This window comes from Atta cephalotes, assembly GCF_000143395.1.
Source record: "Atta cephalotes unplaced genomic scaffold scaffold00013, whole genome shotgun sequence".
Taxonomy (NCBI): Eukaryota; Metazoa; Arthropoda; class Insecta; order Hymenoptera; family Formicidae; genus Atta; species Atta cephalotes.
This window is the reverse complement of record NW_012130077.1, coordinates 2981898-3001306: the sequence shown is the minus strand read 5'-3', so window position 1 is coordinate 3001306 and position 19409 is coordinate 2981898. Positions and strand designations below refer to the sequence as shown.

The 19409-nt window shown below is 31.8% G+C and overlaps 3 protein-coding genes across 3 annotated transcripts in view; 2 read left to right on the top strand and 1 right to left on the bottom strand.

Annotated features, from left to right (window-relative positions):
* Positions 1 to 3184, top strand: part of LOC105617694 — a 14210-nt gene extending 11026 nt beyond the window's left edge. The window contains exons 3-10 of the mRNA XM_012199250.1: positions 303 to 466; positions 960 to 1140; positions 1210 to 1383; positions 1490 to 1594; positions 1727 to 1937; positions 2315 to 2640; positions 2745 to 2933; positions 3036 to 3184. Coding sequence (XP_012054640.1) covers positions 303 to 466; positions 960 to 1140; positions 1210 to 1383; positions 1490 to 1594; positions 1727 to 1937; positions 2315 to 2640; positions 2745 to 2933; positions 3036 to 3184 — 1499 coding nt within the window. The remainder of the gene's footprint in view (positions 1 to 302; positions 467 to 959; positions 1141 to 1209; positions 1384 to 1489; positions 1595 to 1726; positions 1938 to 2314; positions 2641 to 2744; positions 2934 to 3035) is intronic.
* Positions 3185 to 3478: 294 nt separating this feature from the next.
* Positions 3479 to 16616, bottom strand: LOC105617693. The gene is made up of 7 exons (XM_012199249.1): positions 16602 to 16616; positions 7677 to 9192; positions 7440 to 7592; positions 7089 to 7363; positions 6564 to 6821; positions 6032 to 6481; positions 3479 to 3604 (listed from the first exon to the last, which is right to left on the bottom strand). Exons 1-7 carry the CDS (start codon positions 16614 to 16616, stop codon positions 3479 to 3481), a joined length of 2793 nt encoding a protein of 930 aa, XP_012054639.1.
* A 1571-nt stretch (positions 16617 to 18187) lies between these two features.
* Positions 18188 to 18667, top strand: LOC105617692. The gene has a single exon (XM_012199248.1). The coding sequence runs from the start codon at positions 18188 to 18190 to the stop codon at positions 18665 to 18667; it is 480 nt and encodes a 159-aa protein (XP_012054638.1).
* Positions 18668 to 19409: the final 742 nt, after the last annotated feature.

Genomic DNA, 19409 nt, shown 5'->3' with positions numbered 1-19409 from the left:
ATATATATATATATATATATATATATATATATATATAAAATAATATTTATTATATATTATAATGATATTTTATAGCAATTATTGGCAGACAATATTATATTTTTTATATAATTCTAAGTATTACAAAATATTATTTTCGTTACTACAATTATAAACAAATAGTCATTATTATGTAAATAAATTAAACAAGAAATGATCATTATTAAAATATAATTTTATCCATTTTGCGCATCACATTTTGCAAGTTTCTTAAATACGAGCGTACTTGTTATAAATTAATTATCAAATTTGTCTATATATAGCTATTGGTATGGGTATGTCGTTGTCTGGATTCTCTTTGGCGACCAATACTTATTTTACTACGAAACGAGGACGAGCTATAGGCATGGGTATAACTATCATGGGGCTGGGTCCAATTATTATGCCTCAAGTATTATCCTTTTTACTTTCATTTTACGGTGTTCAGGTATCGTAAAAGTTTAATATTCCTGATGCGTAGGAAATGATTATATAAAATGAAAATATTGAAATGTGAAGAATTAACTCTGCTGAATAAAAAATATAATTTATATAACAATACTTAAATCTCAAGAGGCATCTCATCCGAACGAAACTGAAACTTACCATGAATATTACTGATCGGAAAAACCAATAGTAACTGCTTATCTATGTCGGCCAGACAATGGATGTCTGTTTATTTTCTATTATTGATTGCGATCTATAACTAACTTATATGATCTTCTCTCTACGCATTGCCGAGCCGTGATATCATTTATAAATCAAGGATTGAAGAAAAGAAACATTTCACTACAGCAAAATCTATTCTTTAATTCTCAACTTATCAAAAGTTATAACTGCTTATAAATTGCTAATTATACAAAAAAATTAGACAAAAATTACTATAAATTTTATTAAACAAAAATATATATAATGCAAAAAACATATATAATATTAAATAGGGAACCATTTTGATACTTGGCGCTTACAGTTTTCATTCGATGATAGGCGCAATGCTATTACAACCTGTTAAATGGCACATGATAAACGTGCCCATCTGCTTAGAGACAGTCATTGAAAATCCCAAGATTTTGACTGATAATAATAATAAAAAGATTTTGACTGCTAGTAACGATAAAAAAGGTATTTGTTAATTAAAAATATATGCCTGATATACTTCTTAACGATTTTACCAACAATTCAGAATTGCAGACATTACACCGAATCATTGTGAAGAAGATGAAACGAATATGTACTCTTCGACGTTAAACAATTATCAGAGGAAAAGGAAAACAACAATATCTAGCATTAATCATGATCTCGAAGTTGCAAGCATTTATGGATTCGATACGCCCTTACCCCGACAGATTTCTACAGATGGAACAGGTATAAACTTACGACTTAATTGCCTTATCAATTAATAATAAGTAAATTAGTTGATAAGTAATTAGAACAAAAGTGACGCTAAAAGCACACAACTTATACATTTCAGTATCTTATGACTCCAATTATGACATCGAAATGTCAGTTATTAATAGAACATCAAGAACGAATTTACACGATAATCACAGGGATTCAAAATATTCATGGAATTCATGTAATTATGTAATAATAAAGATTGTATTGTGATTAATTTTTACAAATTACGCAATAGATATCAGAAACAAATTCAGATTTGTAATTAAATAATATGGGAATAATATTTAATAAATAGTATCTATTTTTATAGCAAAAAGTATAGATAGTATTCATCTCGGTAGCAGCATAAAAATTTTTGACGAGCCTATTCTATTAACGAAAAAATTAACCTTTGTCGATAATAATGCCGATAATAATAATGTAATCAAAAATAATGATATAAGTCAGAACGTTGAGGAAAAGGATTCACTATTGGAAAAACAGACAAATAAATATTCAAACAAAGAAAATAGTAACGACTAGTAAGTATAAAAGTATATATCTATAATATACTGACAGTAAGTGATAAATATAAGATAAATTAAATAATATTTCGTATATATTTCTTTTTTTCATTTTGTTAATAATATTAATATTGATGTAAAATTATTCTGCATAGAAATACGTGATTTTATATGGTAGAAGAAGACAAGCAAGACAACTCGCAATCGGCAATAAATAACGGCAATTTAGAGCAATCAGCTAGCCAATTAAATTTGGGTCCTAAATTTTGGTCGCACATCCCTTAAGTTATTCCACCTATCTTCTTCTACTATGATTACAATATGATTATAATTATATAGTGAAAACTAATAAAATATATAAGATACTATTTTTGGATATAACAATCACGTTACAGTGGTAAAAGCAGTTCGTTTATTCATCGAATTCTACGACGAATAGCTGATCTTTATGACTTCGATCTTCTACGCGATCCGATTTATGTGAACATCATGTTAGGGATGTCAATTGCAGTTTTCGCGGAAATAAACTTCTCTATGTTAATACCGTTTATCCTCGCTGATATGGGTTTAACAACAGCAAAAATTGCCAATATCATGAGTATTCTCGCGATAGCAGATCTCATAAGTAGAGGCGCAGCACCTTATCTGGGCGAGTGGTTACGTCTGTCAGCCAGGATGATGTACATGCTCAGCCTGCTTCTTCTGATAATTAGCAGATACTGTAATGTATACCGATTATCTTCAATTTATTGAATTTTGACAAAAGAAGAAAAGCAAGAATTTTAATATAACGATAGATTGATCTTTGATTATTGTTTACCGCAGCATTACTATTTGCGAATAATTCCGCAATGGTGGCCGTCGCAATTGGTTTGGGAGCAGCAAAAGGAATTCGGTCGGTATACATGGCTTTAGTTGTACCCAGTTATGTTCCCATTCAAAAGTTACCCAATGCCTCAGGAATTCAAATGCTGACCAACGGAATGATACTCATGAGTGTTGGTCCTATACTTGGTACGTGAATAATATTATATATAAAATGGTTAAATACAGCCATTTGAATATAATTTGTCAAAAGTTGGAAAATTTAAATAACAAAGAGTCTATTTGCCATAGGTATAATACGAGATAATACTGGAAGTTACACGATTTGTATTATTTTACTCAACTGCGTGACCACTATTACATTAATTATGTGGACAGCGGAGATATTTATACGAAAGAAATCCAACTGGCAAAAATTCCAATTATCAGGAACATCTTAACATTAAATTGAATATAATTATATTATTTATATTACTGTAAATAAATCATTTTTAACGGAACATAAATTCTATGATAAAAACGCAATTATAATAAATAATATGTGTCCTAAATATATTGTACTTTGTATATGAGAGAAAAATTATATACGCTGTAATTTTCAATTTCACAAATCATGAAAGGGAATTAAAAATTCTTCCGCGTATTCTCTAAGCGGCATGTTGTCAGCATAGTCGCAATTAAGGTCGTGTCCTTGTTCGATACCATTTACCATAGAAATGGATTTAATTAAAGTGTTAGTCCTCTACAGACACGATTGGAGTCTTTAAGATAAATAACAGCAGTAGACCTTGTACATCTTTTCCCACTATCTTCCGACGGGAGTTCTCACGTTTCGCTGCGACAAGCAACGTGTGATTCTCCTGAAGAGGAAGTTTGAAGGTCAATGAATTGTAGATATTGTTGCATCAAGCAAGTTAATTTATTCAACTCTGTTAGTTTCATTTTTCTCTCGCATCAAGTTCTTGCTCATTAAATATAACACCATTTTCGTAGCATCGAATTGTTATAATATACGCACGATATCACTTAATTTTCCTTAATTTTCCTATATGACTTGAAGTATGGAAGTAATTTTTTTTTTTATTTTTATTTCTTTTTTGTTAAGAAAAATCTAAATATATAGGAAAACTAAGAAACTTACTAAATATTTTTGTTAAATATATTTTTAATACTATTGTAAAAAAAGAAAAGATAAGAAACGAAATCACTTTCTATTTCAAACCATTGCATAGAAAAATAGATAATATTATTTTTAATATAACAGTGATTTAACAATATAAAATATTGTGAAGTATTTACAAATATATGAAATACTTGAATTACTTTTCCATACGATTTGGCTTGTAAATGAAAGGACAAGGAATTCGTGACACAAAGTCCCATTTCAGTTGAATTGAAAAGAACTCACTTACGCGATATGCATATAAGCGTATCACGTACGAATATATTTAAATGCAACAATACTCATTAGATAGTCGTGTCACTTCTTGGCAAACGTCCAGCTTTACGAAATTGGCGAAAGTAATCGAATGTGATTGGCAAATACATAAAAGGTGAGCTCAAATAACATACAAACGCGACAGGATTTTAAAACAACCACACCCGCAGTTTTCTAAAATTGAAATAATAAAACGCTTTAAATTGTTCATCACATCACGTAAGTATTAACATATTAATTAATAATCAAAAATATAATATTGTATAGAAAAATACATGACACGATAAAAGTTAAAAGTATGTTCCTAATTTGTTAGACAAGAAAATATATTAATTGTTTTTAAATGTATGAAATATTAAATCATCCATTATTCACTATTTGCTATTTATTTTTTATATTTATTATTTTTCATTGTTTTTAATGTCGCGTTAAAATTAATTCCTAGCTTAGATTTGGTTCAGATCTGACTTACAGAATTGACAAAAATGCTCCGAGAATCGATATCTCTTAAAATTAAGTTCACGTAGCTCGGATTGACCTGATTAATCAATCAATACACATATAATCTATCATGAACAACCATCTTCTTTCCATTAAAGGAAAGTAATTTTTTTTACAACAAAAAAGCCTTTTTATTAAAATCAAATGTCAATTTTTTTAAACTTAAAAAAAATTATATGTATGCAAATCTTTTAAAATTAAGAAATTTCATGCAAATTATTTTCAAAATATTCAAAAAGTAAAGTGATTAACACAAAAATTTAATGTAAAATTTAATGTAAAAAAATATAATATATGTATATGTGCTTCATATATGTATAAATATATACAACATATATACATATAATTACAAAAATAAGTCATTTCACTATTCAAATATTAGTTTAAACACAATTAAAGTGCAAAATAATTGCATAATTCTTTCAGATAAATGAAATTATTACAATTAAACTTATCTATGTATATAAAATTCATATTTTATATTTAAAATGTTTATTAACAATAATTTCAATGATGGACAATTTTGTAAATTGCAAGTCACAACATAACGCAAATATATATCATGTTGTCTTTCTTATAATTTCTTATAGTTTTCCATCTTATTATTAAATATAAATAAGTATAAAAAAGACTTATAATAAAACTAACAAAAATACATACGTCCGGACTATAAAATATATTTATCCGGTGCACTGGCCACAATAATCACTTACGCATGTACATAGAAATAAAACATTCACCCGTTTGTATTAAATATCATTAAATTAAAAAGTTCGTCTGAGAGAATGAGGTCAAGGACTACTATTTTAACATAACTATTTACAATCGCTCACATCGTTCATGGAAACACACTATCAAAATAGTCTGCACATGCACAAATAATCGTCTTGAGCATTTTCTATATCATCGACTGGCACGCGACTCCTACAAAAATATTAAAATAAAATAACATTAAACATTATTTTAAAGTTTTTGCAACAAATTTTTTGCAACAAAATTATATTTGTATAATATTCTAATTGTAGAAATTATTTTAAAAATTTTTACTTTTAGAATGCTTTTTAATAATGAAACAATATTAAATTGAACTTCTCTATTAATAAAAATTTTTATATTACATGCTTATTTATTAAATATTGAAGAAATTAAATATGTCAATACTTTTTAAAAATGTATATAACGTATGCGAATTATATTATATTTCATTATTTTTAAAAACATATTAGAAACTTCTTGCTAAAGCTTGTAAAATATTAGAAGATATAATTTTATAAAATAAAAAGTAAATTAAAACAGAAATTTATTCAAAAATTTTAATTATAAACATTAACTCAATAATCATACATGCCTTCGAAAATCTAGAATGCGGTATAGGAGGTTCAGTATCATTGTTATCGTATTCACTATAGACAGGCGACGCAAACTCCTCGTGTTCCATGATACCCCATAAAGGAACACTCTCTGGACCTGTGGAAGCCACAGCTAAATTGTTCACAGCCTGAGGCAGCACTTGATAGGCTTTTTCGATTGACTCAAATGTATCGGTCTTTTGCGTTATCTTTGTATCTGTTTGCAAAGTTTTTTTCAATTCCTTCCTGTTTCTTTCTGCTTCCTTCAATGCCTTCTCTTGTCTGTATTCGAGATTTAATCTAGGAGTAGTTACAGTTGGCTGAGGCGTTACTATATAAACACGTTCTCTGTTCACTGAAGAAATTCCTACGGGAAAGCCTTGCCACAAATCCTCGGATGCGGTGGAAGCATCAATAGAACTTCCAGTTGACTTTTCAATTTGTATAACCTTAAACGCAAAATATGAAAAAGAGATAAGGCATTTCTTATAATATTAATATGTCTTTGAAACTCTTATTAATTATTCATACTCGCGATTTTTCCACAGGATTGCTACTCGATCCTTTATTGTCTTCATCACTGAAGCTGAATCCACTCAAAGTAAGAATATTACTATTATCGTTATGAGAATCAGCTACATAAGTAACAGGTTTAGTAGTCATGAAATACTCGGTAGGGATCTTTTTTGAAGGGAAAAGGTACGGATTGCTCGATTTAGGCGATACTGTACTAATGGTTTGCGACGAATTAGGCGATATTGTTCTAACAGTTGTGGCCTTTGAATATTCCTAAATTAAATATAAGTAATAATTATTATTATTATTATTATTGTTATCATATTTACTATAAATATATTAGATTCAGCGCGCACGCTCGCACGCACGCGCGCGCGCGCACACACACACACACACATACACACACACACACACACACACACACACATATGTATATATTGACATTTTCGGCATTGATAATAACCAATTCTATCGTTTGTTCAAAGGTTCGGCCATAACTTTTTTAATTTATGTAAATATATATTTATTAAAAATACATACCTGTATTGTCCAATTGTCAATATTCTTTTGCAGTTTACGTACATCTATGGAATTGTTCATTTTAACATCAATTGATTTTTTAACATTGTCAAATATCTTCGGTACAGAATTTTGAAAAATTTGTGATGAATTCGGGGGACTAATCACTTCAATTCTATTTCTTGATTCTTCGCCGATGTAACTATCATGATTAGATTCACTGATGTCAGTGTTTCTTTCGTGCGATGGATGGAATGGAAGTGGTGTGTATTGCGACGTATAGGGAATGATAAGTTGTATCTAAAAATTTTTTTATAACAGAATTACAGTTACCTAATTTACGATAAATTAAGATAGTTTCTCTTTGAAGATGTATTTTCAAGAAACACGATCTTATCACCTGTCTATTCCTTGTCGCGCCTTGCTGCCCAGATGTTTCATCCAGATTAACACTAATGTTATCACTCAATGTTTCTTCCGCTACATCATTATTTAACAGATTCCGAAATGGTTTTCTGTTTGTATCTATTAAAGTAAAAAAATAGTTGATAGACTATAGATCTTCTTCTTTATTAAATTGCAAAACTTGTTCTCGAATATTTTTCATACCTTGAATTATGCTATTATTGATTTTAGATTCTTTTGCCACGGTATCAATTATCTCGATATAATCCGTAGAAGGGTAAGATTCCGTTGAAGCGATGCCTTGACGTGTTCCGAAAATCTCATCGCCAAGTGCTACAGTTGTCCCGGTAATCTTAGTACTTTGAAAGTCCGCGAATGCGTTAGAGTTCGTCGGTATCGAGGACGAGTGCGTCCGACTTTCATCCTTCTGCGTGAAATCTAGCAACGGTGACTCCTCAAAATTTATTGTATCTCCAACGTTTCCGGAAGATTCGTCTATGTGTAAAGGTGTGCTAGAACCCTCAGCCACGTTAGCGCTAGAGGACAGGTCGTTATACGAGTGTTCGTAGTTGTTTGGGAACCGATCAAGACTGGAAATTCCGTAGCTGCTGGGAAAATTTTGATTAATTTGACTCACGTCAGATCCACTCAATCCCGTTACTTCATAAAGTTCTTCATTATTAGATACTCCCGAAGTATGACCTTGAGACACTTGAGTGCCGCTGGAAGACAAATCATGTGCCACATTATTTTGATTTTGAACATTTTGAACATTTTCGAATTTTTCGTTGCTTATACTAGGATTAGTATATCCTAATTCTTGTGAAACAACTCCTTCACCTGAATGAATCAAAGGACCTGGATACACATATTGTTCATTATGTCCATCATTAAAAGTAGGTCCTGCTATCGTTGATGCACTATTGGAAATTGATAACGGTGGTGAATTAAGATGTCCTGAGTTTTCATGGGGAATGGCTTGTACAGGTTGTTTAAAATTGACTGCTTTAAAGAGCGGTGGCATTGCTCCAGGAAATAGATGTGGGTTTGACAATGGGTTAACGAAAGGACTGTTTTGTTCAATATTGGGTAATGGTGGCACGAAAGAGAAGTCCGGAGCTCGGACTTCTTGCGAGGCAGCATGATAAGCGTCATGAGGTATTTCATGATTTGTAGGCAGGTATCTGTCACCTGACGATTCAAGTGGCGGTGATGCATACGAAGCGCTTCCGTCATGTCCTTGTTGCGTGTCTTGTATCGGCATCCAAGGGATTCTGTTGCAAGAACTGCAATTCTTGATTTGAACTGGAGCAGGATATCCCGAATAATCATTAGGAAGATGATTGAAAGAGGTCGGAGGTAGAGGTGGTTTCTCATAATCCACAGGGGGAGGAGCATTGTAAGATTGACCGAATTTTGCGACTTCAGGTTGCGGAGACAGTAGTGGCGGCGGCGGTGGTGGCAGTTGTGGTTGTGATGAAGAATCAGAACTGAAGGGATTCAAAAAATTCATCAGCTGTTGGAAGTATCCTGGTTGTGGGGTTGGCTGATAATTCGCCAATCTTGGAATTCTGCCCGAATAAGATTTTGGTGGAGGCGGTGGAACGAGATATTCGTTGATTCTGCGAATGCGTCGAACATTATACTGTCTACTCCAAGCATTCTGATTAGCAAAAGCCCCGTTGATTATGTAGATTATCAACAGTAAAAATAGCAAGATCTGCAACACGAAACCATTGCTAGTAAGAAAATGTTATTAATGCCTTTTCGTATAACATACTCGACTTTTCCAATATTTTTTGTTGCTTATGACATGGTACCATATATTCCTTGATGTCTGGCATTTTGATTAAACAAATTTTTTACAATATATTCGCTTTTATGAAAGTTATAAATAATCGAATTGAATTGGGTATGCCATACATCAATGTGTTATTTTCATAATGAGAGGCGTTTAAGATAAAAATGTTACTAACTGAAAATAATTTTGTTATATCAAATTATTTTATTATAATCAAGAAATAATAATATTAATAGAAATAATAATACGGAAGTAAAATCTTCGCTTTAAAATAATTTAACAAAGTATTCGTCAAATTCAAATTTTCACTGCATAGCCTTAAGTAAAAATGAGAAACACAAATGTTTATTAAAGTAGATGAATGTATGCTAGCAATTGTTTTTCTCTTTCTCAATATGCTAGGTATCATTTGTCCAACGAAATCTCGTTCGCATTATATTATTATGTACACTTTCCGCAACAGTCAACAACGTGCGGAGAAGCGAACTGGGTCGCACCATGAGAATCATTCTACGCCACCGTGGATTATGTATACCGTGCGTGAAACTAGACGCCTTCTCCCTTGTTATTCCAGAATGGAGTTCTCGTTGAACTCGGTTTTCCTCTCCTTAGTCTTAAATTCAGCTGATTACTCCGCTTTAATACGCCGGTTGCAATTTACGCACGTGTAAGGAACGAACAATATTAGCGCGCCGCAAAAATCATTCAGTCGCAAAGTGGCTAACAATTGGTTTGTGTTTCAAGTGCCACAAATCATATGTTTCCGTCACGTTCGTAATCTTCAGGTTCCATATTCGCTTAACAAATTGTTAAACTAATTATACGACGCTCCTTATATATCCCTATAATTCCAAAATTGGCTTTCAAACCGAGTAGAAACTCACGCAATTGTCATTTGAGATTCTAAGATTCTTCGACCTCTTTAACTGACATAGAACTTCACATCATCTTTCTCAAGAAATTCTAAGTTAACTAATCATTATCGATAACAAAAGGTCATAAGATATCCGAATGCAATATTACTATAAGATCAAGATTGTGCCACGAGAAAAGATCACGAATTCAATTCCAGTAGAATTACTCCAATCGAATTACTCAATTATTCATATAGAATGATTATCTAATAGTTATATTTATTTAATGACAAATTTTAAAACTTTAACGTATTTTGTATTTCTACATCATTTCTTAATCAATTTCTTATTTAATTATTATGGCGCATTTATTTTGAGATGTTATAATTTCTACAATATAATATTCGAATCATTGCAATGAATATTTTCCATGAATACATTCAAATGTAATAATAATTATTATATAAAACAAAGAATATATCAATAACACAATAAAGATTTATGATACATGTACAATATTTATTGCGATTTTAATTTTATTTCTTGCAATTTTTGCAGCTAGATTTTTATGTTATTAATATATTAGGTATGGAAAAAAGTTCGTGGCGTTTTTCCCGTTAGATGTAACAGGAAAAACGCCACGAACTTTTTCCCACACCTAATAATTCAATAAAATTCCACGTACATTCAAGTTTCATGTTTGGCGTATATTCCAGGACGCATCCTCACCATTGAATCTTCATAAAATCCGCGAAGTTATTCCCTCGAAAGCAGGATACTTTTTTGGTACTAGGAAGATGGCAAGGAAAATGAAGGAAATGTTGAAGAAAGGCCGGGAATTGTCGCGATTCGCAGCACCCGCGGCAGGATTGAGATTCTCCCACGTCGATTGAATGCAAGGGAGAAAGAGTTCTCCACGTGCTAGTTCTTCGCGTACGTGCAACTACATTGCCGCTCTCGTGAGAGAGAACGAGAGTAAGACGGCGGGTGACCGTGTTTGTCCCACGAACCGGAAGCCGTGTAGGAAAGTGAAGAAACGGAAGAAAAGAGGCGGCGCGCTCGCGCACATTATGCGCGAGAAACGCACCTCTAATAACGCGTTACGACGATTTTACGCGCACATGGGAGCACGTTATGCAAATTGCTTCCGACCAGGTCGCACTCTACCTTGCACTCTATGTGCAACACGCGCAATTCGTGATGCATCGCGTCGCGTACATGGTTTCATTTACGGCTCGCAGGTGTTCGACACAAGGTAGTTTCTCGCCTGATGACTGACTGTAACGCGCGAATCGAAATTGTCACGCTTATCCCACGGAGATACTTCACGCAATAGTTAGAAAATTTTCCTCTATATTTATACTTCGAAAATTTACTAAACAGCGAATTCCAATCGCAAAATTTTACATCACATATTATTTTACATTTACATTATATATACATATTATTATATGTACATGTATACATAATATTACAAAAATTTAACGCGTAAATAAACCTACTTGTTCCTGCATATATTCTTTCGTATGTTATATTCTCATCTATGAAACGATGTAGCACGATGCTGTTTCCTAAGATGTTAATGAGAAGTCAGTAGGCTATGAATACTCAAGTATTAATCAAGCATGGATCGAGAAGAATAGACTCCGTGCACTTAAGTTAAGGATGGAATTAAGGATAGAAGAACAGGTCGAAATCAGTTAAGAAGCGAATAGATTCGATTTCTCGGTTAGAGATCGTCCAGAACATCTGGAGAGCATCGCGATTTGGCACACACGGGTCGACGGTCTACGACTGACGATCATATCGAGCATACTGATCGATTCTCTTCCTCAAACATTTAAACCGTCACGTTTGGACTGGAAATTATGATTCTATTTGATTGCACGGTAAATATATCAGTTTCAACCACAATCTAGCTGAGGTCTCGACCCAGAAGTCCAAGGTGAGAGGACACGAATGTACGAATGCATTAGCGTAACTACGATATTGAAAATTGATGATGTGCAATTATATTATAAATTCTCTCTTCAGTCAGCAAACTATTCGAGCAAATGTAAACAGAATCGATAAAACTTATAAACCAAAGTTAAAAAAGATGCAATATAACATAAATATAAGTCTAATATATATATAAATGCAATATAATATAAATATAATAGAAATGCAATAAATGTATACACAAAGCTAAGCTATAATTATATAATACATAAATGTATTCTATACATCTGTATTTTGTAAGTATTTATTTTAATTTCCGAAGAGACAATTTGTTCCTAACGAATATAATAACCATTTGTTTCGATAAACGAGCGTTCGCTAAAAGCTATACAAATTATTGATGCATAACAATAGTACATTTGCTAATAAGACGGATACCGCAAATTCTAATAATCGTTTTCCCGAAAACGGCGATGCAGCCGCACGGAAGTCATCCACGTGCTTTCTCATTAAGAACATCCCACGCCGCAGAAATTAATTATTAAAACATTCAATTATTAAAATTGATTACGCCACTGCGCCCATATATATCGTGCACATACAAAGTCGGCAAAGATGTGAAGATCCACGCACACATAAAGCGAGTAATGTAGGTAAGTGGGCTGTGGGTATTACGATGAACTGAAATGTACAGTGAGAGAAGATGTAATGTGCGAGGTCGTGCACGTGTAATCTCGACAGTGTGTATATACGCGAGTGTGTGAGTATCTCATACGGGCGCACGTGTGTCAGAAAATAAATGTCAGCGCTAATCGAGACGAACCACTGCCGATAATGAGGCTGCGCTCTCATTATGGGATAACATCGCCCGAAATGAAACGATCATCATGTACGAGAAATTCTAGTAGATATCTTTGTGAAATCGAGACCCATCAATGAGATCGATATTTACTGGCGAAACTTTCGATGTTATTCAGTAAAGGCTGCTGCTCTGCTCTCTTTGGTTACACAAAATAAAAACTCATAATTATACCACTTTGCATACAATGTATGTAATAATTTTTTCCGATCTTTTCTTCAGTGTATACGAAATGCATTTTAAAAATGTCAATTTTAATAAAAATTTTAAAAAGTACAAATAAATAAAAATTAATATTTTTTTAAATTAACAATAAAAAATAATTTCAAAAATAGGCTGTCAAAAGAAAAACGCGCTAATTAATTAATTAACAAAATTATATATTTAATAATTACATAAAAGAACAAATAAAAAAATACGTATACGCTGCGCAAACTTATGAAAAGAGCGTGGTATTATCCTGTCACTTTCTAAGGCAGATCTAAATTCCCGTGAGAATAGTAGAGTGAAAATCGGGAGATGACGACGATCTTCTCAAGAAAAGACGAGCCCTAACGGTGCTTCAGCGGTGCAAGAGACAATTACAGAAGCGTCAAGACAGAGAGAGTTGTAACTGTCGTATTTACATCGCGAGCTGTTCCAGTTCGACATAAGGAAAATACGACGTAAAGCATTTGTTGTGCTCCCTCATATGGACTTCTTAAAGTAGGAAATCATAATGCTTGACATTTTATTACGCTTAATTTGATATCCACGATTTCGAAATGCAAAAGGAACTTATACCGCAAATTATCGTCTCATTTAGAAAATAATAGAGGAAGTGCTGTCAATTTTTTTTAGCAAGCTTCCGTGATTAAAAAATTTTTAAATCTAAATATAAAGGTTATTCATGGTAATATATATTAAGCGGAAGAAAACATATGTAAAAGTCCTCTACAAAATGTATAATAATTAGATTTAAAAATATCTCGCAAGAAAAGGAAGCACAATTATATTAGCTATACTATTATATATATTGACAACTTATCAATAAACTCTTAACAAATGAAAGAGTTCTATCTTTGTTTTGTTAATGCAAACAAATCTATTAATTAATGCTTCTATAATAACTTTACTTGCACTTCTAACTTTCACTGTTCTTATCCATTTATTATATTAATTATCCATAAAGTGATATTGCAACATAATAAATTACGTTGGTATTCGATATTTTTATTTTTTATTCGAATATGACAAACTATGGGAGCGCCTTGCATATCCGTCCAAACAAGATACTAAAATATCAGAACATTAGATACATAAAATATCAGACACATACTTCAGTATGTGTGAAGTGTTTTCAGAGTAGAAAAGCTTCATATTTGTATGGATAATGGATATCGTACGCTCGTTAAAATTCGTTTAAGTATTGACATTTTTCTAAAGCTGAACTGATAAAGCTTATAAATGGAAAGTAACTTTTCTTTTTCTGTTTCTTCTAAGAATTTCTTATACATTATCCGTTATCAGTTATACATATTTGCACAGATAAAACTTGAACAGATTTTATCTGAAATTGAAATACTGGAAGAATATCATCATGTCAATACTATGAAATATTGATATACTCAGATTTTAAATCACACAATGTAAAAAATATTCTAATAAGAAAATGAAAAGAATATAAAGATAACTTTTTCCTTAATAAAACCGTTGGGAGAGAAAGACCTATTATTTTTACAATAACTTTATTAAATTTTAATATTCCTCTTATGTTTTTTTTAATTAAAGTAATATCTATTTTATTTAAATTAATTATTTTCCTATCCATTTTTGTGCTTTGCAGTTCAATAATAAAGTAACAACTCAAAAATTATTAGTATTTCTATGTTAATAGAGGCCGACACTAAATTTCACTAATTAAATGACATAGCTGATGCAGAACATCTTCCTTTTGTAATTTCAAGATACTTCGTATAATAATCTTGGTAATTGTAACAAAAGAGCATTAATTAAGAAACATCTGTGCTTCTATATTATGATTCTGTACTACGATTCTTTTTGGAAATCGGGACTACGTAAAACACGTGCAAACGGAAAGCGATAAATTTAGGTCGAAAGAGTTTCCCTCTTTGACTGGCGATATACCGAACGGCCTGATCGTCCTCCTCGAAAGTGGCTTACGTCCTCGTCATTTATTCGCCGTCCTGACGCGCGCTATCGTCGATTCACGATGTGCATAAATCAACCGTGACTCTTGAAATACAACGCGAGTAGTGCATTATTAACATACAGTTCCAACCTGCTCTCCTAGCTAATTAAAGAACGTGACTGTGAGACGATTTACATGAACCAAAACAATTTTTCAAAGAAATTATGATTTTGGAGCTAAAATTTAACTATTAATTTTGACTAATTAGGGAAAGGCTTCCTTCTATTTTCAATAAATTAACTTTGAGGATATAAAAGTACAAAATACATAATAGCCAAAAATAGACTGATAAAATGATAAGAAAATATTAATATTAATATGTATATACATGCGCACAGCACAACTTTCTAACGACAAAATAATTTTGTACAAGAGAAATGCAACTATATTTGAAAGAATATATAATTCTTTTTCTTTTTTTTTTTTTTTAAGAAATTTGTAATCTATTATTTTTCATATTTTGTTACAAAGGTACAAATTACGAAGTCTCTTAATTGTTGGCAAAACAATGTTTGATACTAATGCGAATAGCTCTCACGCATTTATTATTATCTATGTAATATAGATTAGACTGCTCGAAAGCTGTGTACATATTTTCTATGTAGTCAAGGCTCTCAGACGTTTCTCGGTACATCATAATCGCACAACTCACACGATTCGCCTCGTTATCGATACCGCGAGTAAAGAGAATTATAGCGCATTAAAATGATCCATCATTAAATTCATTGGAACGATTAAACGCAACAACAGCGATTTCCATTTTTTTCAACCGGAAATTATTGCACGCGATGAAGATAATGAAGAATTGCTTTTTGATAACGAATTTGTTCTGTGTTGATGTTGATATCTTATTAGTATAATAAAATTAGTATAATAAAATTGTGTTGAGTAAAGATACCCAGATATATAGCACAAACAGTTCAAAAAGAATTCAGTGATATGTCATCAATTCTGAATTCTTTTTCTAAAAAGTTTTGAAAAGAATTCTTATTGCATCTGAAAATGAGCTCAGAAATTGATAACATACTGAATTCTTTTTAAATTCTTTTTGAACTTTCTGTGCTATCTAAATATATATACAAAAATATACATCATCGAAAAGTTTCTATGTTTTTATATAATTACTTTATAATTAATATCTGTATAATATTTATAAAGAAAAATTACTAGCTTTGCTACTAAACACTTTTTATATATCAAACGTATAACGTTTTACATTAAATTCTAGCTTGTTTTGTCATCTATTATTGTTTTTGATTGATTTTTAATCCAATTAAACTTTTTTATTTATTATTTATTATTTTAAACAAATAATTGATAATAATAATTTAATAATAATTTGATAACTGATTATGATACCATTTGATTCCATGCAACATCAATCAATCAAATTCCACAATCTTGAATTTCAAAAGATCTAAAATTCTTTTACGGCAATAATTACTCGATGACTTCTTTCGATCTTTTCTTCAATGTTACTCACTCTTCGAGCATCCATCTCTCCTGCAGTCAGGATCTCTCCGCCAGGAACATGTCACATGCACGCGAAACCAATATCACACTCGTCTTAAATTTTTTTTCTAGAGCAAATTAAATTCCTGTTAGCTCTCAGCCTTGTGTCATCGTCACAGCGCGTAATACGATTAAACGGGCGCAAGAACACTGTTCTCTTCGTCGCCGCGTGAAGGTGAAGGTTGAAATGGAAGGACGCAGGATCGAAACAACACGATCATGCATGGGAAGGGGGATGGGAAAAAAGAAAGAGATGGGAAGAAAGATGCGCACTTGACCAGGGTCAAAGAGAGAGTCCATTGGAGCGTCTTCAATCCAAGTCACTTATATACAATTACGCTTCTCCTTCTTTCCTGACACCTCTCTCTCCTTTCTATAGCACCTTTCCCTCGCTTCAAAACAAGGATTCCTCCGTGTATATTCAGCCGATCTCTCTCTTTGAGCCTGCAGTTGAATGCATGGATTAGACGGAGGGGTTTCGTATCTATTCAAGAAAATCTTATTCGAAAAAATGTCTTGTTTCTGATCCTACATATAATGGACATCGGGAAAAGATACCTGAACTCAAGGGTCGCAGGCTGGAATTTCAAAAGAAAATTTATGAAATATCTTGAATGGAATATCTTTAACGCAATTCTAATTCACCTGTGTGATGTAGCTGAAGTCTTCGTTTCACATAATATTTTTTATTCTATTCAATATAATGTTCATATAACTTACATCTTACAAATTATTAAATTATTACTATTATTATAACAATATTGTATATCAAAGTTTATTAAAATCTATGTATAAAATCTAATGTATAAAAAGCTTAAATAAACATTTTATCATAATTTTATCATAATAAGAAATAAATTTTAATCTAAGGTGACGAGATAGAAAATAAATTGTTTGTATTCAATATCAGTAAAACTTGCAAAATCTATTTCAATATATAGATACAAGATGTGCATGCATAATTGCATGCATAATACCAGCATGCACGAACAAGCAGAATATTACGTGCGGACATTAAATCCAGTTGCAACTTTCTCGTCGCTTTCTGGCGATTTTGTATTCCGTAGACTTCACCCTCGATTTCCTCGTCGTAAGATCGTCGCGTTAAAAAAACACGCATTCTAAATCGCGTCCGACATTTCACCTGGAAGGAATCGCCGGGGATGCACAAATGCCGTCTTGACTTCAAACGTCCAAAGAAATACGCATATATTATTTTAATTAAATTTGCATCCCCATTAACTTTCGATAATTACGTAATATACCTAATAGCATCGATAAATTAACTCCTTGAATCCAAAAATTGACAAATATTTAAAAATAGAAATTGAAAAATTAAATTTGCGCAACAATATTATCATCGATAAAATTAAGATCAGGGATTAGAAATCCCGAGGCAGAAAATGTGCGAATTCATGGCAAGAGAACTGTCTTTATTTTATCTTGCTTTACGTTCTAAATCCCTGATAAATGAATGTATGATTGACACAAATCATAAATTTCTTTGCTATAAATAAATACAACATTCACACGTCGGCCAAATCTTCGCACGCAACAATGAATCGTTTCTCGATCATCGTTCTTTTGTGCCTTTACACTACTTTCAAAAGCGCTGAAAATCAAATCGTACTTACTTGCACGGAGATAGGTTTTTTCGAGATCAACGATGGAACTTGCAGAAATTACTATATGTGTGTGGATAACGGTGTAAATTTCAATCAAGTGTTATTGTCATGCGCCAGTACTTTCATATTCGATCCTACTCAGGGTAGATGCGTGTCTGAAAGCACAACTGCGTGCCAACAAACAACAACATCATCGACAACGACACCATCGACAACCACCTCAGCACCACTCTGTGTTAAATACGGCAGATTCCCGATACAAGATGTAAACTGTAAGAGTTATTATTTGTGCTACTGGAACGGCACCAATTACACCATAATGGATAATCTCTCGTGCCCGAATACGCTGATATTCAATCCAACATCAGAAAAATGTGTATCGCCATTAACGTTCACATGTCCAGGGACGTAAGGATAATAGAACTTTACAATATAGATTATATACTGCAATACTGCGTATGTTTGTAATCTATAGGTTTGTAATCTATAAGATGCTAATGTACTTCTACAAAATCATCGTGTATCTTAATGTAAAAATATTAACAATTATTAAATTGTTTATCAAAATAAAAATATATATTTCTTGAAAATAATATTCTTCCTGATTATAATAAATACATATCCGTATGTTGATAAATAAATAATTTAGTATGATAAATGTGTCAAATATGTAAAAAATACTGTATCAACTAATAACATTTAATAAATGGAGCGATTAAAAAAGAAAAAGGCGCAAATGTAATTATTTACCATTATAAATCATAAACAAATTTTTGACATGTGTCATAGGACTGATAGAAAAATAATAAAACGGTCTGCGAATACTGCGCATTTAACAATCATTTTATTACCCATTATTTATTACACATTATTTTCAATTTAATGGAAACAATAAAAGTACGTAACAATTTTTCGTTAGTACAAACGCGATTTAGTCAATATAATTACGATTGCAATCGCTATTCACGATTAATTATTTTCGAACGTTATGAATGCGCTATAATCATTCACACGATAATCATGCGTTTACTACTTTAAAGAAGATTAAATAATCATAAATACCAGCTTTTTCCTACCCATGAAAATCAAACATATTAATTCAGTGTTGCAAAAATAATATGTAAAAATTACACTAATATATGTAAATTTTTATT